The sequence below is a fragment of the Terrapene carolina genome, unplaced genomic scaffold, assembly GCF_002925995.2.
Source record: "Terrapene carolina triunguis isolate 2854851 unplaced genomic scaffold, T_m_triunguis-2.0 Scaffold23, whole genome shotgun sequence".
In the NCBI taxonomy this organism is placed as follows: domain Eukaryota; kingdom Metazoa; phylum Chordata; order Testudines; family Emydidae; genus Terrapene; species Terrapene triunguis.
Window position 1 is genome coordinate 15700204 of NW_020664374.1, and position 24651 is coordinate 15724854.

The 24651-nt window shown below is 38.6% G+C and overlaps 1 protein-coding gene across 4 annotated transcripts in view; it reads left to right on the forward strand.

Moving 5' to 3' along the window:
* Nucleotides 1-20893, forward strand: part of LOC112117523 (motile sperm domain-containing protein 2) — a 57947-nt gene extending 37054 nt beyond the window's left edge. For 3 of the 4 annotated variants that reach the window (XM_024215483.2, XM_024215484.2, XM_024215485.2), the window contains exons 10-15: nucleotides 6619-6731; nucleotides 8228-8324; nucleotides 9142-9238; nucleotides 16818-16947; nucleotides 19764-19866; nucleotides 20732-20893. In XM_024215483.2, coding sequence (XP_024071251.2) covers nucleotides 6619-6731; nucleotides 8228-8324; nucleotides 9142-9238; nucleotides 16818-16947; nucleotides 19764-19866; nucleotides 20732-20878 — 687 coding nt within the window. In that variant the 3' untranslated portion in view covers nucleotides 20879-20893. Of the gene's footprint in view, nucleotides 1-6618; nucleotides 6732-8227; nucleotides 8325-9141; nucleotides 9239-16817; nucleotides 16948-19763; nucleotides 19867-20731 lie in introns of those variants that run through there. The other variant, XM_024215486.2, reaches the window with a different exon arrangement.
* Nucleotides 20894-24651: the final 3758 nt, after the last annotated feature.

Sequence of the window (24651 nt, forward strand, 5' to 3'; positions counted from 1 at the left end):
TTCCTTACCTTGTCAAATCTTTTTTTAAACTTTTCCTTTATTTCTTTTAGTAGTTCTGTACTGTATTTGCACTGGTAGTATCAATAAACTGAATCCTTTTAGAGCTGGGCTAGCCCACCGTTACAGCTGAATGGAATATTAATGTATGAAAAGAGATGCTAAGTACAGTTGAGGAGTTTTTTGTCTTTAGGCAATCCCGAGGGTGAGTCTTCATTGAAAGGTCCAAAAGTCCTGAACACATCGCTTCAGTCCTGATTCAGATAAGTCTCCCTGCTTCCTGTGAGAAATGCTCAATTTTTGATTCCACTCTCCCAAGAGAGAGTGATTTTTCTTTAACCAGAATCCTTTATGAACAAGAACTTGGGTTTTGGACCTGAAAGTCCAAAGTCATAACTATAAGCAGCCTTGGGAAAGAGAGAGCTTTCCTAAAGAGCAAATATGCCAAGAAAAGATCACCACCGCACCAAAATACTCCTCTGATAACAGATGGCAGGGTATGATTTGACAATTAATATTTCTCTCTGAGATACCATAGGAATTTCTGTGCTTTGAAGGAAGTCAGAATTTGGCCTTGAAGAACAAAGGTATTGATTGTCTTTCTAGAATACTGAACTCTTCTGAAGTTCAGACCTTTGTTTCTTTAAATCCAGACCTTTGTGCTGATGGGATTTAAATATTGAAATATACCAAATTAATAAACTTAACTTCCATGGATGCTACTGAAGTACCTGATTCCAAATAAATATCAAGCAAGATTACACTAGGAACAGGAAAGAAAAGAGCACTGAAGTAGCCTTAACATTTGCAATCTTCTAAGAACCATAACTGGACTGTTACAGGAATTAAACCTAACACCTTGTAACTAAATTGCTATAGTGTTTGATTCAATTGTCTGTTTTTCATCTAGATAGCCCTGTAATGGTAGGAAGATATTATATTTGCATTTTTATATGTTCAGGCTGATCTAATCATCACCTAGCTTACTAAAGTTATTTTGTTGTTGTTTAAAGAATTAATCTTGAACTCAGAATTGTCTTGCTGTGTGCTGCCTAAAATCTGAAACTATCCTGTGTCATATCTTTGTGAGAGTTTGTTGGTTAACTTTTGTCCCGTTAAAATTAATCCCTAAATGTAAGGACCACTAAAAACTGATTAATATACTCAAATCACTGTTTTTGTTTGTTTTTTTTGTTTTCCTCCACTGTATGTGACTTTCACTCACTCCCAGCAGCTGTGATGCATCTGCAAGTGTGTATGATTACTTGCTCGTTGAAGAAATCCTCAGATCTCTCCCTCTGTGACCATTAGAGTGAGTGTGTGTGTGTGTGTGTGTGTGTGTGTGTGTGTGTGTGTGTGTACAAGAAAAGCACCCTTCTAACCTCACTTCACTTAATTTGTGTGTGCTATAAAATCTAGAATACTTTTGTATACTGATCTTAATTGTGTTGTGTATTTCTCACTAAAGAGTTAATAGCATGTGTGAATACCTCATGCTCCATACTCACCTCATTTCTATTTTTGTGTGGTAACTTATTACTGGTTTACCTTTGTTTATTTCAAATAGAAACAGCATTGTGGTATTATTACTTTACTTTTCTGCATATCAACTTTGTGTCACAAATCTGGTCAGGTGCCCCCTTGCTGGCCGCCCACTGGACTGCTGTGGAGGAATCAAAACCTCTGTGTCCCTGGATCTCTGGGTGTTTTAAGCTTCTCAAATGGGAATATAGCCAGTCTCCAAGTCTGTAGGCACACTCAGGCACAGACCTTCTATCTGGCATCTTCTGAATGCTGGCACCCGCTGTTTAGGTTCCTAGCCTCTTTGAGCACATTGCTGACCCGTCAGACAGTCCCATACGTAAACACACTTTCTCCAAGAACTCCGCCCAAAAGGTCTGAAGCATCTGGCTTACAGTTTAACTTTCTGGAAGCAACATGGTAGTAGTAAAGCATTCAGCACACACTGACACTTTGCCCAAAGTCTAACACAACTGCTCTTTTGCTTAATTATATAAAGCACACAAGAGTACAGATCCCCAAAATAATAGCCTGTACACACCTTTCCTTGCTCAGTTTCCTCACCACTCCAGAGCCTTCTTTGGGCGTGTGTCCATCCTTCCTCCAGGCACGGGAGTGCAGCAGTGCCATCAACGCCATCTGTCTCTCCTTCATAAGCAGTCTTCACTCCAGCCTCCACAGCTCTGGGCTTCTCGCCATCACCATTACATCTTATCGACCATCTTGGGAACAGTCTGTGGCACCATCTCTTTGGTTACCTGCCTACCCTCTAGGAGGGAAAAAGGGGATCTAGTCTTGCCCCTGGCTTGGAGCAGCTGCCCCATCCATCCCATGATATATGTATGCAGTGTGGCCACCAATTCCAATTTTTCTGATCAGCAGAAGCCAGACCTCACTGTGCACACAGGCTCAGAATCTGCTCTTTCTTGAGCTGTTCCTAATTCATATTTGGCAACTACTTTTACCCAAGGCAATTAAAAGATCTGCTCCTGGCTTTCAGACTAACAGCAGAAGTGAAGTCCCTTGCAAAAGTGTTTTTAAAAGCTTCTTATACTACTACACTAATCCCAAGCACTGCCACCATTCTGCCGTAGATCCGGTCAGACACGCCCTTGCTGGCCACCCAGCAGACTACAGTGAAGGGAGTTTAAGACTCTGTCCCTGGATTCCAATCTTCTAGAGCCTAAATGGGGGAGTCCAGCCACTGCCCCACTTTTGGGGTCCCTAGGCACACTCTCAGAGCACAGACCTTCCATCTAGCATCCCCTTCTCAGAGCTGGAACCCACTGCCCAGCTGCCTACCTCCTCTGGGCAAGTCACTGACCCTTCGGACTCTCCCATACTTAAATACACCCGCTCCCAAAACTCCACCCCAAAGGTGTGAAGCATCTGGTTTAGTTTAACTCTCTTAAGAGGCAACATAGTAGTTGTAAGCATTCAGCACAAACTGGCAATTTGCCTAGTATCTAAAGCTACGTCTACGCTACAAGCTAGGGGTGTGGTTCTCAGCTTGTCTATGTATACTCAGGCTAGCGCGCATGAACTAGCGCGAGTATAGATAGTAGCATAGCCACGGCAGTGGAGGTACAGCTTGGCATGGCTAAGCTGTATTGCTACTGTCACTGCCCATGCTACTGTGGCTACACTACTATTTATACTCACACTAGCTAGCATAAGTGCGGACGTGAGCTGTGAGTCACACCCCAGCTTGTAGCGTAGCTATAGCCCAATGCAACTGCTCTTAATCATATAAAGGGCAAGAGAGTACACGTCTACAAAACAAAACTCTGTACGTGCCTTTCCCTTAATTTCCTCACCACTCCAGAACATTCTTTGGGCTTGTGTCAGAGTTCCTTGGGGCCGTCTCTGCCCAGTAAAGCAGGCAGTTTCGCTGCTTCATGCAGGCAGTCACATGTTGGATGGCTTCTCCCTCAGAGAATCCTTCCCATTTTCTGTGACTTTGCTCTCTCCTCCTGCCCAATGCTTCCTTTTCCAATCTGACTTCTGTTCTTTTGTGTTTTGCTTATTTAAACCCCTCCTACTCAGCTGCTTTCTTTGTTCTGTCTCCTGGTAGCGACCCACTGTTTAAAAAAAAAAAAAAAAAAAAAACACCACCACAACCCTCCCCTCAAATGGAGGAGGAAGTAGCTTTTCCCTTGGGATGCAGTTTCTCTTTTGCATAACTTTTGCCCCATCATTAGCCTTAAATACCTTCCTTTTTTCCTCAGTAGTGCACCTGGTGCATGTTCTGACAGCAGTGGTGGATCCTCATAAAGTGAAGCGTTCATGATGTAGCAATTTTAATAAGAACATTTCATAATCCATAATGTCAAAAAAGAATTCAAAAGTTGGATGGATTCCCAAATTATCATGTTTTGTCCATGCTTACACTTTGTGTGTGTTTTGTCTGTGACAAAATATACCTTCATATAGAGAATCCCTCATGCAAATAAACTGAATGACAAAGGCACCTCATTGCACCTAACTCAAGCTTACCAAATTTTTGCTTTTCTAATTTTAGCTTTCACCTTATACGCTTCCTAAATGCTTTAGCCCCTGCCACCAAATTAATCATTTAGTTCTGTGTTGTGACATTAATAGGCAAAAGTATCCACTTTGTGCTGTTGTAACAATCATGTTATATGTATGAAGTTACTGGAACCTCAACTTCTTTCATATTGTTAAAACAACTAGGAGTCCTTGTGGCACCTTAGAGACAAACAGATTTATTTGGGCATAAGCTTTCATGGGATATAACCCATTTCATCAGATGCATGGAGTGGAAAATACAATAAGCAGGTATAAATATACAGCACATGAAAAGATGGAAGTTGCCTTACCAAGTGGGGGGTCAGTGCTAACAAGGCCAATTCAATCAAAGTGGATGTGGCCCATTCCCAGTAGTTGACAAGAAGGTGTGAGTATTAAGAGAGGGAAAATTATTTTTTGTAGTGACTCAGCCACTCCCAGTCTCTATTCAGGCCTAATTTGATGGTGTCAAGAATTGTCAAGTCAAGAATTGTAACATTCAAAAACCAGTAGGAGAGCACTTCAGTTTCCCTGGACACTAAGTAACAGACTTAAAAGTCGCCATTCTTCAACAAAAAAACTTCAAAAACAGACTTCAATGAGAAACTGCAGAACTGGAATTAATTTGCAAACTTGACACCACCAAATTAGGCCTGAATAAAGACCCCTTCTCGTCAACTGTTGGGAATGGGCTACATCCATCTAATTGAATTGGCCTCGTTAGCACTGACCCCCTATTTGCTAAGACAACTCCCATTTTTCATGTGCTGTATATTTATATCTGCTTATTGTATTTTCAACTCCATGCATCTAATAAAGTGTGTTATATCCCACAAAAGCTTATGCCCAAATAAATTGGTTAGTTTCTGAGGTGCCACAAGGACTCCTCATTGTTTTTACTGATACAGACTAACACGGCTACCCCTCTGAAACCTTGCATATCGTTGTAATCTTCAGCTAGGCATATGTATATAACAATATGTAACGTTGAGCTGTAATTGTCACGTGACCTTGTATTTACCTTGTTAAAATCTATGATTAGTCCTAGAACTGTAGTTTCTTAAAACACAATTAAGAATCACTAGTTGTTTAACTATCCTTGTTTAAATTGGGATTACTTTCAAGTGTATTATCCTATTTTATCATTTTTTATTTACCAGTAGTTTGAGACTCTTGATATTAAGTTGAATCATAGTTTTGTAACCTAGTTTTACTTTAATTAAATTTACATTTGGTTTTCAGGTACTATGTTCTTAAGTATGTTTATTGAATTGTTGCTGTTTCTTAACCATTAGTCTCTCTCAATGGGAAACATACCCATTTGATATGTTTAGTGTTCCAAGAAGTAATCGATTTAAATAGTGTTGATTTTCATGGCTGTTTGAATCTTATACTCACTTCTGTGATACTATTCCTTTGACATAGGTAATAGAATTTTATTTTGATTTTCTTTCAGTTTAGAATGTCATACTTAAAGTTGCTTTTCAAGCATTAATACCTTGTATCATTCATTTATTTACTTTTCTTTTTATGTGTTGTAACTTATTTGCATATTCATTCTTGACTGATTAATTTTTTGGTTTTCTTTTTGTCATCGTAATTCTGAAACATTTTTCTTTATTTCAAAATCAAGTTTAGTTATTGATTTACATGGCATCCCCTAGTTCATGAAAGAGAACTCTTGGTGGTAAATAGTCGGACTACCCTCTAAGTTTAGTATAATGAAATTATTAATAATTGCTATTCATCTTTTGAAAGTTTTTTTTTCCTGAATAAATTGCATGAGAAACAATTAGGTAGTAATTCCATCTATTTAATTCTTATTTCTCCCAGGTCTCAATTTTGATAATTTGGTTTGTGTTTTTTACTAATTTTAAGATAAAATTACTTGGTGCTTACACCCTTTCACCCCCATAATTGCTAGGATTTCTTTCACTTTTAATATACTTTACAAAAACCTTATTTTATATATAATATAATATAATTAATAAAAAAAAACCTGTAGGGCAATGCCTACAGTGTTCCGCAACATCAGCATTATACTTCCATCAGTTTTATTAATCAAATCACATTTTTAAAATTCTCATGATTGCTTTATATTTTTAACACTAATGCACAAAGATGAGTTTAGAAAGTCCATGAAATGTAATTAAATACAATATCCTAGTTTATTTTATCTGTCCAACATAATATTTAGTCATTGTTATATTGCAATATTTATTTGAATGTTTTGCTTTGCTTTGGAGGGATGAGTGAGGCCAGTGGTTTGTAAATTAGAACAACTCAGGGTAGCTACATGTCCAGAGTTTTAAAGAAATCTCCAAGCTATGAGGCATCATATAAAACATGTAATTTGTTAGAAGCCTGATTGTATGCGTATATTTCAGAGCCATCATACGCGGTTCATTCATTGAAATTACAAGGAATTCAAAGATTAACAGATTCAATAACATATAAATTTGGCGGAATGAGCATCTTGCCATTATGTTTGATGCAGAAATATCTACATGATTGTAATGTGTGTGACTCATACTTTTTATTCCTTTATAATTCTCATTTATTTTTACTCAGGTATGTTCTGTAGAACAAATTTCCAAACCAGACGAGAATGACAAAACAGATTCCAAAACAAAAAATGCAAAGAAGGCGTTAACCATTTTTAAAGGACCGTTATTACATATAAGGTAATAGTGTGCAATAGTAATTTTGTTTGCTTTGTTGCATTGTATATCGCTCACTTAAAATTAAATTAATCAGTTTTAAAACCACAAAAACTGAAATCAAGAGTTAAGTGATTTGACTAATCTTTAATTAATCTTTTGTCTTCTAAAAATTCTTACTTTGTCTGATATGAAATCTTCTCAGACTAGTTTGTTTTCCATTCAACAATTTTAAGTATCTGTAGCATATTATATTTATCTCTGTGGATGAACACCTTCAGTGATCCTTAATTTTTCCACATAGATCAAAAGTTATTTTTTGGTTGTTTTTTCAGTGCCATGTCTGTGCCTGTCACTACTTGACAGTCTAATGGCTTAACTGTATTAGCAAAGTGACCAGTTTAACTAAATTTTAAATGATCTAGTTAGACCAATGTAAACTCCATAAACTTAAACTAGTTTAACCCTTGCTTAAAATTGCTTAGCTTAAGTAAGATAACCAGGTTGATTTTTAAAACGTATTTCATTTGATTCCATTTTAGTTTCTGATTTAAGTTAAAACCAAATATAAACAAGGGTTAAAGTAGTGTACGTGTGTCTATGTTAAGGTTTTGTACCAATTAAACTAGATCAATTTAGTTAACTGGTGCAACTTTTCTAATGTAGACAACGGACATGCTGGCCGCCACTTCCTGCAGCTCCCATTGCCCGGGAACGGTGAACTGCAGCCACTGGGAGCTGTGGTGGGCTGTGCCTGCGGATGGTCAATGTAAACAAAATGTCTCGCGGCCTGCCAGCAGATTACCCTAATGGGCCGCGTGTCAAAGGTTGCCAACCCCTGGTATGAGGGGTGGGTAGAGGGATAAAGTAGCTTTGAGGGAGAAGGGGTCAAAACAAGCTAAATTACTGTTAAGAAATTGGGGGAAAGAAAGGAACTGACCATGATTACTTAACATGACCCTCACTTTTCAGAAAAAAATTGTCAGGAAAAGGAATACAACAACACTTTTATGTGCACCTTTCAATGATTTTTTTTTTTTTTAACTAATATTTTCTTGTGCCAGTTCTCTTCCTTCCATTACTCATCTTTTTCTTACTTGGCTCATGCATTTGCCCTGCTTTCTCTATTCAAGAAGAATGTCAAATTCCAGAATGATGATACCAGTGTCATATAATTTTGAAAGAGGCATAACCAACTTTTTTCCAATTACATGAGAGTACCAAGGGAAGGAGAGAGATAAACCTTTAGTTCCTAGTGCACGCGCACACACAAAACACTTACACCTTTTACTGTTACCAGCTCTGGATTCTATCAAATTTAAATATGCTGCAGAATATTGTGGCAGCTTGCCTGTGGAGACTTAATTTACGGTGACTGTAACTGGTGGATAGAAAGCACTTTTTTTTAATAAACTCAAATTTGTGTTATGATAAATGATTTAGAAAGATTATTTGTGTTAAAAATAGTGGATTGCTCAATGAAAATTGTATAATCCAATTTTTAATTTATTTTCAATTAGTCCGGCAGAAGAGCTGTTTTTTGGATCCAAAGAAATTGGAGAGAAAAAATGCTTGATAGTTCTCACAAATGTGACTAAAAATGTAGTGGCCTTCAAGGTAAATATTATTTGTGTCTATACATTGTTTTGTTTTGCTGTCCACATGCCTTTCATTTGTACAGAAATATAAATTTGTTGTGGCAGATTTTGTGCAAAGTCCCAAATCGTTCATGGAATAAAGGTCAAATGAGATAATTAACAGTAAAAATAATGAAAGGGTGGTGTCCTTACTCATATTTGAGTGTCCAGCCATTGCTGGATCTCCCCTCCCTCCCCCTTATTCCAGGAACAAGTCATCAGCACTTTGTGATCAACTATGTCAAAGCTGCTGAAAAATCCATTCCCCATTAGCTCACCTTCAGAGGAATAAGTGCAGTCTCTATTTCATGTTCAACTCAGTAGCCGTATTTTTAGGGATGCAGGAAATTAAATGAATTTAGGTGTGCATAGACTTGGTTTACCACCACTTTGTACATGTTCTCTGCATATATACATGATTCAGGTTTCAAAGTTGTCAAACTAGCAACTTTCACAAGTATTACGTTCAGTATTTTTGTTTGTTTAGTGTTGTTTATATAAAAAAAGAAGAAATCCAGTCTTTGCCAAATAGCGAAGGACAAAACTGATAGAGGAAGAAATTGGAAGCATTAGCTTCTAAGACTACTCCCAAAAAGGAAAGGGGTGTGGGGTGTGTTTTTGTTTTTTAAATCTATTGTCTTCATTATTCCATCTTTTGGTAATAATAGAGGTCTGATAACATTTTAGGAACACCAAACCCTGTCTCTTCTCCTTTTTTGTAAATTAGCAGTAACAGAACTGGTAGGCGGAATCTGTTTAAATTCTGACATACACCATATGCTTGTTTTTATTCTTAGGTGAGAACAACTGCTCCTGACAAGTATAGAGTTAAACCAAGTAATAGTAGCTGTGAACCTGGTACATCAATAGACATAGTAGTATCCCTCCATGGTGGTAAGTAAAAACTCATAGGACACAATTTTCAAACAAGTCTACAGGAGGTACATGCACAATTAACAGCTCTTCTTTGAATTGGCCTCTATATATACTCAATTGTGGGACACACCTCCTGGCACTGTGAGCTTTGGGGCCTGCTAGAAGAGCAGTGGACTAACCATGGAGATTTGCTAAACATAACAAGGCACTCAAACTGCATTTTTTTTCTCCTTGGTACTGCTGTAGTATCACAGTTGACACTGCTTCATTATCCAAATTTTTTGCTGCTAAGATTGTGTGGGCCCATGTTCGGTTATCTGCAAGAATGGCTGAAGGCTGTTTTAATCTGTTGCAGTAGTCCCTAGTGAAGGATTTAAAATAAGCATCATATTTAGAGATGTATATTGAGGCGATTTGGTTTGAATTATTTTCTTCATCCAGTAGAGAAGTGTTCTGTTAATCACTAATGCAATTAACAGTAGTCCTGTCTTTTTACCAAAGTGCCAGGATTTTGAGTGTAAAACAATGAAAATGAGGTTGGCTTCTGGAGAAGTTGAACAAACACATACAATTTATTTCATTCAGTACAGATAACAATGCTAATATTTCATCCATGTGATTTGTAATTATACTGAAATTGTACTGCTTACTGATATTTGATGGAAAAGAAAAAATTCAAATGTTGAGTTATGGAAGTAAAATGTAAGTAATTTTGGGAATACATTTCTATAAAGAGCAGTTGCATCTTTCTGCCTGGTTAGCTCTTTTATAATGAAATGATATGGAATTTTTTAACAAATTTTAGAGAGGAATGTTTAGCATGAGTGAATAATAAATTCATTCTTTATATTTCCCATAAGATATTGCCAGACATGTCTCCAAATGAGTTCTCATTTAAAATATTCCTAATTAAAAATGCATCACTATGTTTAATTTTCTTTTTAATCTCAAAGGGTCCACATGTTGAAATAATTTTGTTAAGGGTAATTGTCAAATTATACCATAAATCCACTAAAGTGGTTGTTAGCTTGTTGTCTTATGCCTCTATTGCTATCCAGCTGCTTTTTTACAAATTTTACCAAATGCAACAAGTCCATTTTGTGAAACAACAGCAACAAATAAGTTTTGGATTGTTCATTAGCACTGATTGGTTGTTGCATTTTAACTAAATAGTCTCCATTTGGAAAATTTTAATTCCTACGGTTTAATGTGTTTTCTCCTTTATTCCTGTGTGACTTCACAATTTTTTGATACCTATTGTAGTTGCAGTATCCCTACCTTCTTCGAGTGATAGTCCCTATGTGTATTCCACATGTGGGTACGCATGCATGCCACCCGGAAATGTTTCTCAGCAGTGTCCGTTGACCTACACGTGCATAGTGAGTCTCTTTGTGGCTCCCAGGCGAGGATAAGTAGTAGTGTCGGTTGATGCCACTCCAGTTCCCGCTCACCTCTGCATGGCCTCAGTCAGAAGCCCTGTTCCTTCACGCTCTTAGTCTACTAAGAGAGTGATTTTACTTTGTATATAGTATGTAAATAATTTCATTAGTATAGGTAGATAAGTTAACTTATAGCGCTAGGCAAGGCTGAGAGTTTCTTAATGAGGCTTTGATCTCCAAGCTCTTTAGCACCCAACAGCCCTTAACCGGGGGTGGGGCTACTCAGGAAGACATCCCTTAGGGGAGTATCTATTAATGAAGATTCTCTATGTCCTAGTAAGGAGTAGAGGATTGAAGATGATAAAATACAGGTAGGATCTGATGAGAAACAGTCATATGAAAAAGAGTCCCATTCAATTACATCAGGTAATGTCAGCCAGCTAAAAAGTGACAAGTTTTTAAAGAGCTTTTATACAAATGCTAAAGAAGTCTAAATAATAAGATGGGTGAACCTGAGTGCCTCATATTAAATGAAGATATTGGTATAATAGGCATCACAGAAACTTGGTGGAATGAGGATAATCAATGGGACACAGTAATACCAGGGTACAAAATATATCAGAAGGACAGAACAGGTCATGCTGGTAGGGGAGTGGCACTATGTGAAAGAAAGCTTAGAATCAAATGAAGTAAAAATCTTAAATGAACCAAACTGTACCATACAACCTCTATGGATAGTGATTCCATGCTCTAATAATAAGAATATAGCAGTAGGGACCTATTACCGACCTGACCAGGATGGTGATAGTGACTGTGAAATGCTCAGGGAGATTAGAGAGGCTATACAAATAAAAAACACAATAATAATGGGGTCAAGTATCAGGAATGGGGAATTTCAGCTATCCCCATATTGACTGGGTACATGTCCCCTCAGGACGGGATGCAAAAATAAAGTTTCTTCACTCCTTAAATGACTGCTTCTTGGAGAAGCTAGTTCTGGAATCCACAAGAGGAGAGGCAATTCTTGATTTAATCCTAAGTGGAGCACAGGATCTGGTCCAAGAGGTGAATCTAGCTGGACTGCTTGGTAATAGTGACCATAATATAATTAAATTTAACATCCCTGTGGCGGGGAAAACACCACAGCAACCCAACACTGTAGCATTTAATTTCAGAAAGGGGGACTACACAAAAATGAGCAAGTTAGTAAAACAGAAATTAAAAGGTACAGTGCCAAAAGTGAAATCCCTGCAAGCTGCATGGAAACTTTTTTAAGAAACCATAATAGAGGCTCAACTTAAATATGTACCCCCAAATTAAAAAACATAGTAAGAGAACCAAAAAAGTGCCACCATGGCTAAACAACAAAGTAAAAGAAGCAGTGAGAGGCAAAAAGGATTCCTTTAAAAAATGGAAGTTTAAATCCTAGTGAGGAAAATAGAAAGGAGCATAAACTCTGACAAATGAAATGTAAAAATATAATTAGGAAGGCCAAAAAAGAATTTGAAGAACAGCTAGCCAAAGACTCAAAAAGTGATAGCAAAATTTTTTTTTAAGTACATCAGAAGTAGGAAGCCTGCTAAACAACCAGTGGAGCCACTGGACAATCAAGATACTAAAGGAGCATTCAAGGACGATAAGGCCATTGCGGAGAAACTAAATGATTTCTTTGCATTGGTCTTCACGACTAAGGATGTGAGGGAGATTCCCAAACCTAAGACATTCTTTTTAGGTGAAAAATCTGAAGGAACTGTCTCAGATTGAGGTGTCATTAGAGGAGGTTTTGGAACAAATTGATAAACTAAACAATATTAAGTCACCAGGACCAGATGGTATTCACCCAAGAGTTCTGAAGGAACTCAAATATGAAATTGCACAACTACTAACTGTAGTTTGTAACATATCATTTAAATCAACTTCTGTACCAAATGACTGGAGGATAGCTAATGTGACACCAATTTTTAAAAAGGGCTCCAGAGGTGATCCCAGCAATTACAAGCTGGTAAGCCTGACGTGAAGAACAAAATTGTCAGACATATAGATGAACATGTTTTGTTGGGGAAGTGTCAACATGGTTTTTGTAAAGGGAAATCATGCCTCACCAATCTACTAGAATTCTTTGAGGGGGTCAACAAGCATGTGTACAAGGGGGATCCAGAGGATATAGTGTACTTAGATTTTCAGAAAGCCTTGGACAAGGTGCCTCACCAAAGGCTCTTACACAAAATAAGCTGTCATGGGATAAGAGGGAAGGTCCTCTCATGGATTGGTAACTGGTTAAAAGATAGGAAACAAAGGATAGGAATAAATGGTCAGTTTTCAGAATGGAGAGAGGTAAATAGTGGTGTCCCCCCAGGGGTCTGTACTGTTCAAGATATTCATAAATGATCTGGGAAAAGGGGTAAACAGTGGGGTGGCAAAATTTGCAGATGATACAAAACTATTCAAGATAGTTAAATCCCAAGGAGACTGCGAAGAGCTACAAAAAGGTCTCACAAAACTGAGTGACCAGTCAACAAAATAGCAGATGAAATTCAATGTTCAGGGGGGAGGGATAGCTCAGTGGTTTGAGCATTGGCCTGCTCAACCCAGGGTTATAAGTTCAATCCTTGAGGGGGCCATTTAGGGATCTGGTACTTGGTCCTGCTAGTGAAGGCAGGGGGGACTGGACTCAATGACCTTTCAAGGTCCCTTCCAGTTCTATGAGATAGGTATATCTCCATATATAATCTTGATAAATGCAAAGTAATGCACACTGGAAAACATCCCAACTATACATATAAAACAATGAGGTCTGAATTAGCTGTTACCACTCAAGAAAGAGATCTTGGAGTCATTGTGGATAGTTCTCTGAAAACATCCACTCAATGTGCAGCAGCAGTCAAAAAAGCGAACAGAATGTTGGGAATCATTAAGAAAGGGATAGTTAATAAGACAGAAAAGATCATATTGCCGCTATATAAATCCATTGTATGCCCACATCTTGAATACTGTGTGCAGATGTGGTTGCCCCTTCTCAAAAGATGTATTAGAATTGGAAAAGGTTCAGAAAAGGGCAAAAAACATTATTAGGGGTGTGGAACGGCTGCCATATGAGGAGACATTAATAAGACTGGGAATTTTCAGCTTGGAAAAGAGACGACTAAGGAAGGGATATGATTGAGGTTTATAAAATCAGAGAGAGGTGTGGAGAAAGTAAATAAGAAAGTGTTATTTACTCCTTCTCATAACACGAACTAGGGATCACCAAATGAAATTAATAGGCAGCAGGTTTAAAACAAACAAAAGGAAGTATTTTTTCACACAACATACAGTCAGCCTGTGGAACTCTTTGCCAGAGGATGTTGTGAAGGCCAAGACTATAACAGGGTTCAAAAAAGAACTAGATATATTTATGGAGGATAGGTCCATCAATGGCTATTAGCCAGCATGGGCAGGGATGGAGTCCCTAGCCTGTTTGCCAGAAGCTGGGAATAGGCGACAGAGGTTGGATCACTTGATGATTACCTGTTCTGTTCATTCCCTCTGGGGCACCTGGCATTGGCCACTGTCGGAAGGCTGGATACTGAGCTAGATGGACCTTTGGTCTGACCCAGTATGGCCATTCTTATGTTCTTATGTAGTGTAGTTAATATAGTAGTTCTCTTCCCTGTTCGGGAACCGCATCCCCCTCCACCCTGCCTCGGGGACTATCTATCCCCAGGATCACAGGCTTCAAAAACTGTGTCTCCTACCCACACTCCATCTGTGTGAGTGTCAAGTCTCTACTGCCTGGATGAGGCACACACCGTGGCACGCTGCGCCCTCTGTAAGTCCTTCCTGCCCAGGACCAGGAAGCCCACAAGCTCCGCCTCCGCAAATATAAGACCATAAGAAAGGCCGTACCGGGTCAGACCAAAGGTCCATCTAGCCCAGTATCCTGTCTACCGACAGTGGCCAATGCCAGGTGCCCCAGAGGGAGTGAACCTAACAGACAATGATCAAGTGATCTCTCTCCTGCCATCTATCTCCACCCTCTGACAGACAGAGGCTAGGGACACCATTCCTTACCCGTCCTGGCTAATAGCCATTAATGGACTTAACCACCATGAATTTATCCAGTTCTCTTTTAAACTCTGTTATAGTCCTAGCCTTCACAACCTCCTCAGGTAAGGAGTTCCACAAGTTGACTGTGCGCTGCGTGAAGAACTTCCTTTTATTTGTTTTAAACCTGCTGCCTATTAATTTCATTTGATGACCCCTAGTTCTTGTATTATGGGAATAAGTAAATAACTTCCTTATCCACTTTCTCCACATCACTCATGATTTTATATACCTCTATCATATCCCCCCTTAGTCTCCTCTTTTCCAAGCTGAAGAGTCCTAGCCTCTTTAATCTCTCCTCATATGGGACCCGTTCCAAACCCTTAATCATTTTAGTTGCCCTTTTCTGAACCTTATGAATATCTTATGGAGGAGGCCATGCAGCCTCAGGCTCACTGAGATCCTGGCCAAAGAGGCTCCCCCCCCCCCCCCCCCCCCCCCCCCCCCCCCCCCCGCCTGGCAGTGAGTGCCCCCTCCAGCCACAATGCCTGCCTCGGAGCTCCATAGGCTAAGGACAAATCCTGATATGAGGGCAAAAAGCTCTGACAAGCACAAGAGCCAGGTCTCGGCAAAGGACTGCTCCCAAGCTCAGTGTTTTCAACTCAAGCCGAGTCAGGGAAGATGTCACGTGTAGATCCGGCTGGATCAGCACCCAGGATACCCCATATGCAAGGCAAGGCCAGGCACCAACGGGATCCAATGGTACCGACGGTCACCCGGACACCCAAACATCTGGAACATTCACTGGCATGCGCAACACCACTCATCCCTCTGTGTTTATGCACCATATCACTATCCACTTCATGAAAGGATTATTCAGCACCTTTCCACTAGCGTTGAAGCCCACACCCTCATGTGCCCTTAATCTCATTCTCTTCGCCCTCACAAGACCACCCTTTGAACCAATGGCCACATACTCTTTCTCCCACTTCTCAATGAAAGTGGCATTCTTGGTAGCCATAACCTGACCAGACAAGTCAGTGAGCTTGCAGCCATGATTGCAGACACCGCCCCCCCCCCCCCCACACACACACACGATATTCCACAAGGACAAGATGTCCTTATGGCTGCACCCCAATTCCTTCTAAAAGTGGTATCTGAGTTCCACCTCAATCAGTCCATCCACTTGCCAGTATTCTGCCCGAAGCCACACGCCTCCCCACTGACAGGGCCCTGCACTCCCTTGATGTCTGATGCACGCTAGTGTCCTTCCTCCACAGGACTGGACCATTTCAAAAATCACTTAAACTATTGGTGGCCATTGCCAAAAGGTCAAAGGTACAAGCCCTCTCATCCCAGCCCATCTCCAAATGGGTCTTGGAGCGCATCCTCAAATGCTACAAACACTCCAGCTATTTCCTCCAGGCAGGGTCATGGTTCATTCTACATGGGCGCAAGTCGCCTTCTCAGCCTCACTGGCGGATGTGTCCTGGCAAGACATCTCTCGAGCTGTGATGTGGGGTTCTGTCCACACTTTCACAGCACACTACACCATAACACAAGTGGCAGTGACAGACACGGCCGTGGGCAATGCCATACTACAGACCGCAGTGCCATTAGTATCCTCACACCCACCTCCGTGTTGATCATTGCTCGCAAGACACCCATGTGTGGAATACACTTAAGGACCATCACTCAAAGAAGAGAAGGTTACTTATCTGTAACTGAAGGTTCTTTGGGTTGTGTGGTCCCTCTCTGTAGTCCACTACCCGCCCTCCATCCCCTCTGCTTTGAACTGGATTTTGTAATGGTAAGAGGGAAACTGGAATGGCGTCGACCCGCACTCCATATACCCTCGTCTTGGGAGCCACTAGGAGACTCCCTATGCACATGCAGGTCAATGGACACTGCTAAGAAACACTTCTGGATTCAGGTGCGTGGCGAGCATGCACACTCGTGTGTGACATACACACAGGAACCACACATCTCAAAGAACTTCCAGTTACAGGTGAGTAACCACCTCTTTCTAGAATTTGTGTTGTTCTGTTAAATTTACTTAAACCGCACAGTTCACATTTTCCTTAGTAACTAACATTACTTTTTAATTTCCTTCCTAGAGAGGTAAAAGTGGTGTTTTAGTGTATACATACAATCTCTGCTAAATTTATTGTTTTGGATTTTTTGGTTGAGGGTAGGTTTTGCCGCTTCCCTGCAGGACCGTTTCCTGATAATGGCAGCAGAAATGGATCAGGCTTCTGGAGCAGGCGTACCAGAATTAGCTCAGTTTTGGAAAGAAGTCCCTAGAAACAAAGTGATGGAACATAGGTAAGCATATAGTTGGCTTAAAGGCTTTCTTATTTGGGTTTTGTATTCTAATTTCTCGTATTTGTGCATTATCACCAGTATTAAGGATTCTACAAGTTGAATTATGCTCTTGGTGACCCCTGTTCATCCCCATTGCCTGCAGTGGGTTTTAAAGGTAAAATTGATTGGGACTTAGTTTGTTATTGATGCATAAGCTGTAGTAGAAATGAACTCTCACACTGTTAAGTGTTAACATGAGTAAGCAGCAGTAGGAAAAATTATTTTTGTAACAAAAGTGAACAGATGTTACTGCATAGACAGAGTAGATATGCTGAGTAAGAAAGTGCTATTTTTATAAAATCACTTTTTAGATTAGAACTGCAGTTCAACATTCTCTTGATAGTGGGTTTTGGGGTTTTTTTGTTTTTTTTTGAGGGAGGGCAGGGTGGTATAATTTCTTAGGTGTTTTCTAAAGAGCAAATAGTTAGAAAGAAGAATTAGGTAATATAGAAATTTTCTAGCCAACGCTAGAATGCTCTTTCCCCCATCAGACATGCACTGGTAGAAATGTCTCCTGCAGAGCCACCAGACCCGCTTTACTGAGCGTATATCTTAATCCATGATGCAAAGCTTCTCCAGAACTCCACTTTATTTCATGCACACCTTAATTACCCTTACTAACAACTGCTCTTCTACATATTTTTGAAAAAATATGTTATGCATAACATAACATACACTTTCACTTAGAACTTTCAGAATTTAGCTAAATCCAAATCAGTTTTCACCAGGACAACACAAAGCATATCTCATAACATTAATTCTCTAGTAGAAAACAGAGCTGGAAAATTTCATCCTACAGTGTGAATGTTGGAAAAAGTTAACAGCAATTAAAGTAAAGTCTGGAGGATGGAAACACTTGGGTTCAATAAAACTGGCAAGTTTGTTAGGGCATTACAAACTAAGATTTCTCTTCATTATATGTTTCCCCCCTCTTTACTGAAATTCATGTTTTACTAAATTGCTTCTTTGTGTTTAATTAAATCTGTTTTCCAGCTCATATATGTTTGAGATGTGAATGTTGAACCTAACCATGTAATTCAAAATGATACATAGATGCTCATAAGAGAATATCTTATGATAATTAAGCAGTTTGTAAATGCAACCATTAGGTAAATTTTCTGTTGCTATGTCATTCAATAAACTTATTCTTTCTGGAAAGTATAAAAGCAATGTCACTTTTCAAGGAATTGTGGGATTATTTCTCACATTTTAGCTGCTTTTTTTCAAAATACAAATCGTGTAAGGGTAGATTCTTCCAAAATCCCCAAAGAAAAGAATAAAGTTCTATATAGGAAAACATGACACAGTTTTTAGATCATTTTTGTTTACACATACTGGAAAGGTAAACTGTGTGCATTTGCACATTGAATTTGTAAAATGTAAATAAATGCTTTCTTGCGTAGACACTGGTATTTTGTTAGGGTAGGCCATTGAGCAATAGTGAGAAATTGCTTGACTTTATTAAAGCTGCCACAACAGCCTTCAAGGGATACTTGACTAATAAACCAATACAAATGAATGCACCAGGAAGCAAGATGTTCTGAAATGTGCTTGATCCAGTAATGTGGAATGTGGCATGTAGATTTATACAGTGCTGACCTTTTCGTTTTCAAGGAAACCTATATCAAGTGCAGTAGAGCATGTCATTATTGCCCACCTAAAGTCATGCATTCTTGTTTGAATATTTATAGACGCAGATGAATAGCTCCATCTTGCTAAGTCCTCTCCCAGAGGAAGCCAGTTAGCATTTTGTTTTTTCAAAAACAAGTTATTCCAAAGCATTCTGTCCTTTTTATTCTGCTTTATTCGTCTCTCAAAAGTTTTAGTATTTCTATTCTTCTCACATAAGAAGACTGAAAGTCTCATGATAAGCTCGTCTCCCCGCCCCCCAGAAAATAAATGCATCCATCTCTTCTCTAATGGGCTTAAATGTTTCCAAATTGGTTCCTGCTGTGTTTTTATAAAATGCTTTAATTTTCAATATCATGTGTGACATCAAATGCATGCACTGGTTATTTTTTCTCAAGTAACTTTTTTCTAATCTTGTTATTGTAAATGATGTCTTGAAGCTGGTAACTAAGTATATTTAGGCATGCTTTGAAATTCTGTTTCTGCTTTCTCTGAATATTTTATACTTAACATAAATGAAACAACATTTCTTTGGTATTGAATCTTGGGTTATAATCAGTTATATAGTGTATGTAATAGTAAGATTAAAAGCATAAAGGTAAGTGATATATTCTGAGGCAGTGGTTCTCAACCTGCGGCCTGTGGGCCACTTGCGGCCCAATCAGCATACAGCTGCGGTCCATGTGACAGCCTCAGGGCCACACCTGTAGAGTGTGAGTGTGTGTGTGTGTGTGTGTGTGTGTGTGTGTAGATATATATATATATATATCTACACACACACACACGTGGCTGCAGTCCAAATAACACATAAAGAGCTGCAAATGTGGCCAACCCAACAATGGTAAATAGGTTGAGAATCACTGTTGTAAGGGATTATTCTGTTCCTGTTGTGCCTTCATACTTCAAAAGCTGTCACAATGTAACCATGGTATTTTGGGCATGATCCATCTCCTGTCTATTTCATTGGGGTCAGAATCATATCTTTGATAAGAATGTTGTGTTGAACCATTCAGTGGTAAAATAATTGAACTGTAATATGTTATGAATAGTGTGTTTTAGGATTTTTGTCCTTTAAATGTTTTTTTTTGTTTTAGTTAAAACAACAGACTTTATAATAATATTGATAAAGTGCATTTAAATTTTCACAGGTTAAGATGTCATGTTGTAGAAAGTAGCAAGCCTTCTACTCTGACATTAAAAGAGAATTCATTTAATATTCCTACAAAAACCAATGAAGATTTACACTTACAGGTAAGAGAGTATTCTTTCATACAAAATGGTCATTGAACAGAATTATAGATTAATAGCTTGCCGTTATAAATGGCAGTAGAAGATTTAATGAAATAGTACAAAACAAGTTCAAAACTGAAAATATTTTCAATGGAGGAATTGAATGCTTCAGAGTAACTGTAAACCAAATACAGTGGCATAATTATTTTAATTATTCTTGATATGAACTCTGCTACATTTTCCACTTCCAACACACTACTCTCATTCCTTTTATATGTATTAGGCCTGGTCTACACTGGGGGGGAGATCAATCTAAGTTACGCAACGTCAGCTACGAGAATAACGTAGCTGAAGTCAACATATCTTAGATCGACTTAGAATCACTTAATTCACGTCCTCGTGGCGCGGGATTGATGGCCACCGCTCCCCCGTCGACTTTGCTTCTGCCTCTTGCCATGGTGGAGTTCCGGAGTCGACGGAAGAGCGATCGGGGATCGATTTATCGCTACCCACCGATCCGGCGGGTAGTGTAGACATACCCTTACATACCTCAAGTGGTAGAATTGCTAAGTGACCCTATCTGTCGATTAGTAGAAAAGTGTCATTTTTTTATATACATACATAGATATGTCTATCTGTCTATAGATCAAGATAGAATTGCTTATACCTCTGAAATAATATCTTCTACAGATGTGATCCAAATTATGGGAGCACACTGATAGAGGAATTCTTGAAGATTTTTTGTGTGTATCTTATAAAATATACTGTTGGCTAATTTAGTATTGTAAGTGCTTCTCAGAATTACCTACAGCTAAAATCACTAGAGATAGGAGAGTTCATTCAGTAAAAAGCTGTTTAATATCATATAACCTGTTTTTCTTTTCAGCTAACTCAATTATTACAGGTTAATAGAAGACTTCAAGAGCAGATTGATCGCTGTGTCTGGTTCCAGCAGCTAATAGTTGTATTAGCATTGTTCTTAGTTGCTATTGCTGCCTTTTGCTTCTTCCTGTTGTACACTCAGAGATGCTAAACAGCAATGCTTTGCACTACACGTGCCAGCTGTGTTAATCAGTTTGAAAAGAGAGAGAATCCAATGCTGCTCCATTAAACCCTGAAACTACCAAAAATGAGAGAGGTCTGTACTGTGAAGTACAACGTTGAGTCATACTATTTGCTGTTAAAAGAAGAAACGAAAGACCAACAAGAGCTCAGAAATTTACTGAAACTGTCTTGACACTTACAGTACAGGAAAAAGAGGATATTAGAAGAGCTAGGAGCTATGTTCACTGGACAAGTTATTGAATATTACCAAACAGAAGAGATGAGTAAATGTAACAATATACCGTAACTTAAAACTACATAGAATATATTATTTTTCTCTTTTTGGTTGAACTACTTTAAATGTCACCTTTTTAGTTTCATTCATGCTCATGCATACAGGATATACTAAAAGGTGCAAGCAGGCTGCTTAAATTTATTTAAAAAAAACAACCTTTTTTCCCCCCCCCCTTTTTTTTTTACAGAATTAAAATTGTTACATAGTACAGGTTAGATTTTTCTTACATGATGTGTGTATGTACATAGTATGTATGAAAATAGGGAGACCTGAACCTATAGTACACAGTAATTAGATGGTCGTTCCTTTTGAAATTCAAGAACAGCATCCTTATCATGGTTAAGTCTTTATTTTTGTTTTTTTTGGAATGTAAAATTATTGTATAAATATTTCATGCCAAACAGTATATCAGTTTGTAGCCGTATTCCCCAGAAAAAATGCCTGCCATAATTCCGAAGACATTTGATAAAAATACTTTTGTTGAGACGCTGTCCTAATTAATTATAGATATTTTGTTTATTAATTTTTCTTACTTTAATGTTTACTAATTTCACATTGTTGTGGAAGGAACTCTTTATACAAACTCCAAAGCAACATGCTGTTAAGTAGGTCAGCAATAGTCAACTGCATGATTCATATAAAAGTTAAAAATCAATGTAAAAAACATTTCTGACAGAGGTGCAATCATTCAATCATGCATGGAATATTTGGAAGAAACAAGCCAGATCAGGAAAAGATTGGGTATATTAGATGGACTATGAAAAATACAGTATCTGCTGCTTCTTTGAAAGCATTTTCGGAATGCTATATAAAATGAGTGAGAATTTATTCTAGCAAATATTCTTTGTACTCATTTCTGTAAATATTTATATTGAAATGATCTAAAAATTAAAAGCCTAAAAGGAGACATGGTATCTTTCATAAATTTTTAAGCCCCCCCCCCCCCCTTTTTTTTTTTTTTTTTTTTTACTGACCTTTTATAATAAATGCTTGAAACTTAAAACTGAAATCTGGTTCTTGTTTTCACCACAAATTGGCTTGTCCGGATAAGTCTCTTCATTAGTGCTGGGCCGATGACTTTGATTTTTTTTTAATCGATTAGAAAAGATCATTGCAGAGGTCATGTTATATTTTGAATGTACTCTTCCCTCCCCAAAAAAAAACAAATTTAAGGGGGAAAAACAGGACAAACTGGGTGTCAGTGTCTCTTTAATGATTATAGGTGTGGCATCATTGACATAAAGTAAAAGAAAATTGTTTAAAAAAATTTGATCAGTATTTTATTCTACAAAATTGTAGGTAGTGAACTAATAGACTAATTCTGATGAAGCAGAATATCAGTCCAATAAGGTTACTGAAAATTTACTATATAAATGGAAAGCTTCTGCAGGAATACCTTTGTACTTGGTGAGCTATACTGAATTAATTCATACTTCATGTAATTTTATCACAATGTTCTCTTCATTTTTCATTATTCTGGGTTTTGTTCAGCTTGCTTTCTGCTGTTCTTTTATTTTCTATAATATTTAATACATTCCAACATAGGTTACCATTAGCCATATTGTTTAAATTATTTTTCTGTACTTCACATTCCAAATATTTCACTGTCAACAAAGCATTTAATGGAACATCCTCTGGAAAAATAATCTAGAGTTCTGGTAACATACAGTAATTTGTAAATTAGAGACAAGTTTTACTAACTCTGTTTATAAAATGCTTATCACTAATTTTGACTGGATATAGTAGCACTTTATTGTAAAATTGCAAGAAATATATTCTTAGAATCTTTGCCAATATAGATATTCTAATGTTCTGGTGCTTTCATATATTTTCAGTATTTTTAATACTATGTTAGTATTTACTTTGTATAATTGATCAGATGAACATGTTTTCTATTTTAATATGTTTTAGAGGAATAAATGCACTTGTGAAATATAAGGAAAAAATGTGGCATTTACTGTTCAGAGTCTTAAAAAATTGATTGTCGAGTTAAAAATCTGTGAGTTTTGCAGTAGGAGTTTGTCCTTTTAGGGTACAGTTCCTAGCACAATGGGACACCAACCTAGCAATGGCCTCTAGGTACTAGGTTTACCGTGTGTGTGTGTGTGTGTGTGTGTGTGTGTGTGTGTGTGTGTGTAATGATTTTTTGGTATCGGATGAACTGGAGTCTTTGCTTTTTTTATGGGTACAATGTGACTTTCAGTACTGAGACCCTGTGTCCAGGCTACTATCCTCCGGCACTGCAGGACTCTGCACCATTTTCAATGGGTGCCCTCCCACCATAGGATGATGTGAAGAAGGAAACTTCTAAATGGTGGGGTTCCCCAACATATCCCTTCAGGAATACCTTTTCAGCTTGTCAACAGGGAGCATTATACTGGTCACCAAGGGTGGTGGAGCCAATGCTGTATGCCACCTCTACTTGCTGTAAATTGACAGCAATTTACCAAACCACTGGTATTGTCTTACAGGGAGACCAGGGTTATGCAACCTTCACCTCGCCAACCAGCCTCCTCACAGGAGACAGTTGAGGAGCAGGAGGCTAGGCGGATGAAACTCCAAGTCGTCTTTGTTGGCGGACGAGGCGGTTATGCCTCCATTACCTTCCATTGCTGACAACTTCAGACAATTTCAAGACCTCATTAGGACAGCTGCCACTCTTCAGATCCCTTCGAAAAGGTCAAGGTTCCACAATACAAAGTGCTGGATATCTTGCAGTCAGCAACACTCTCCAAAGTGGTGCTACCTATCAGTGAGGCTAAAATGGTGTGGCAAACACCTGCCACTATTCTGCCCCTCCCCCCCTTGTAAAAGGGCGAATAAAAAGTACAATGTTCCCCCCTAAAGATTCTGACTCTTTGTTTTCCTATCTCCTACCTAACTCATTGGTGGTGCATGCAGTAAGTGAATGGGGTAGACAGCATTTTTCTAGGTTTATCCCTTACCATAAGGACTAGAAAAGGCTGGATCTCCTATGGGCGGAAGTCCTATTCATCAGCAACCCTGCAATTTTTGATTGCAAATTAGCAGGCGATCATGGCTAAATACAACCTCACCAATTATAACAGGCCTGTGACCTTTATTGAACAATTGCCACAAGTTCCAGCAGTGTGTCAATTGCAGCAGTTCCAGTCTGTGGTCTCTGAGGGCCAATTAATAGCCAGAACTGCTCTTCAAGCATCCTTAAATGCTGCGGACACTGCTGCCAGATCCATCTCCACAATGATAGGCATGGGGCATCATGACTCCAGCTCTCAGGGTTTCCGAAAGAGGCACAGAACACTGTGGGGGACCTCCTCTTTGACAGTCATAAACTCTTTTAGGAAACCATGAAGTGTCCCTGCACATACTGAAGGACTCGAGAGCTACTTTACAATTCCTGAGTATATATATACCTACAAATAAGAGTTTTAATAGATCACAGACTGCCCAGAGGTCACGTTCTGCTCAGTTTTCTGGATTCCATA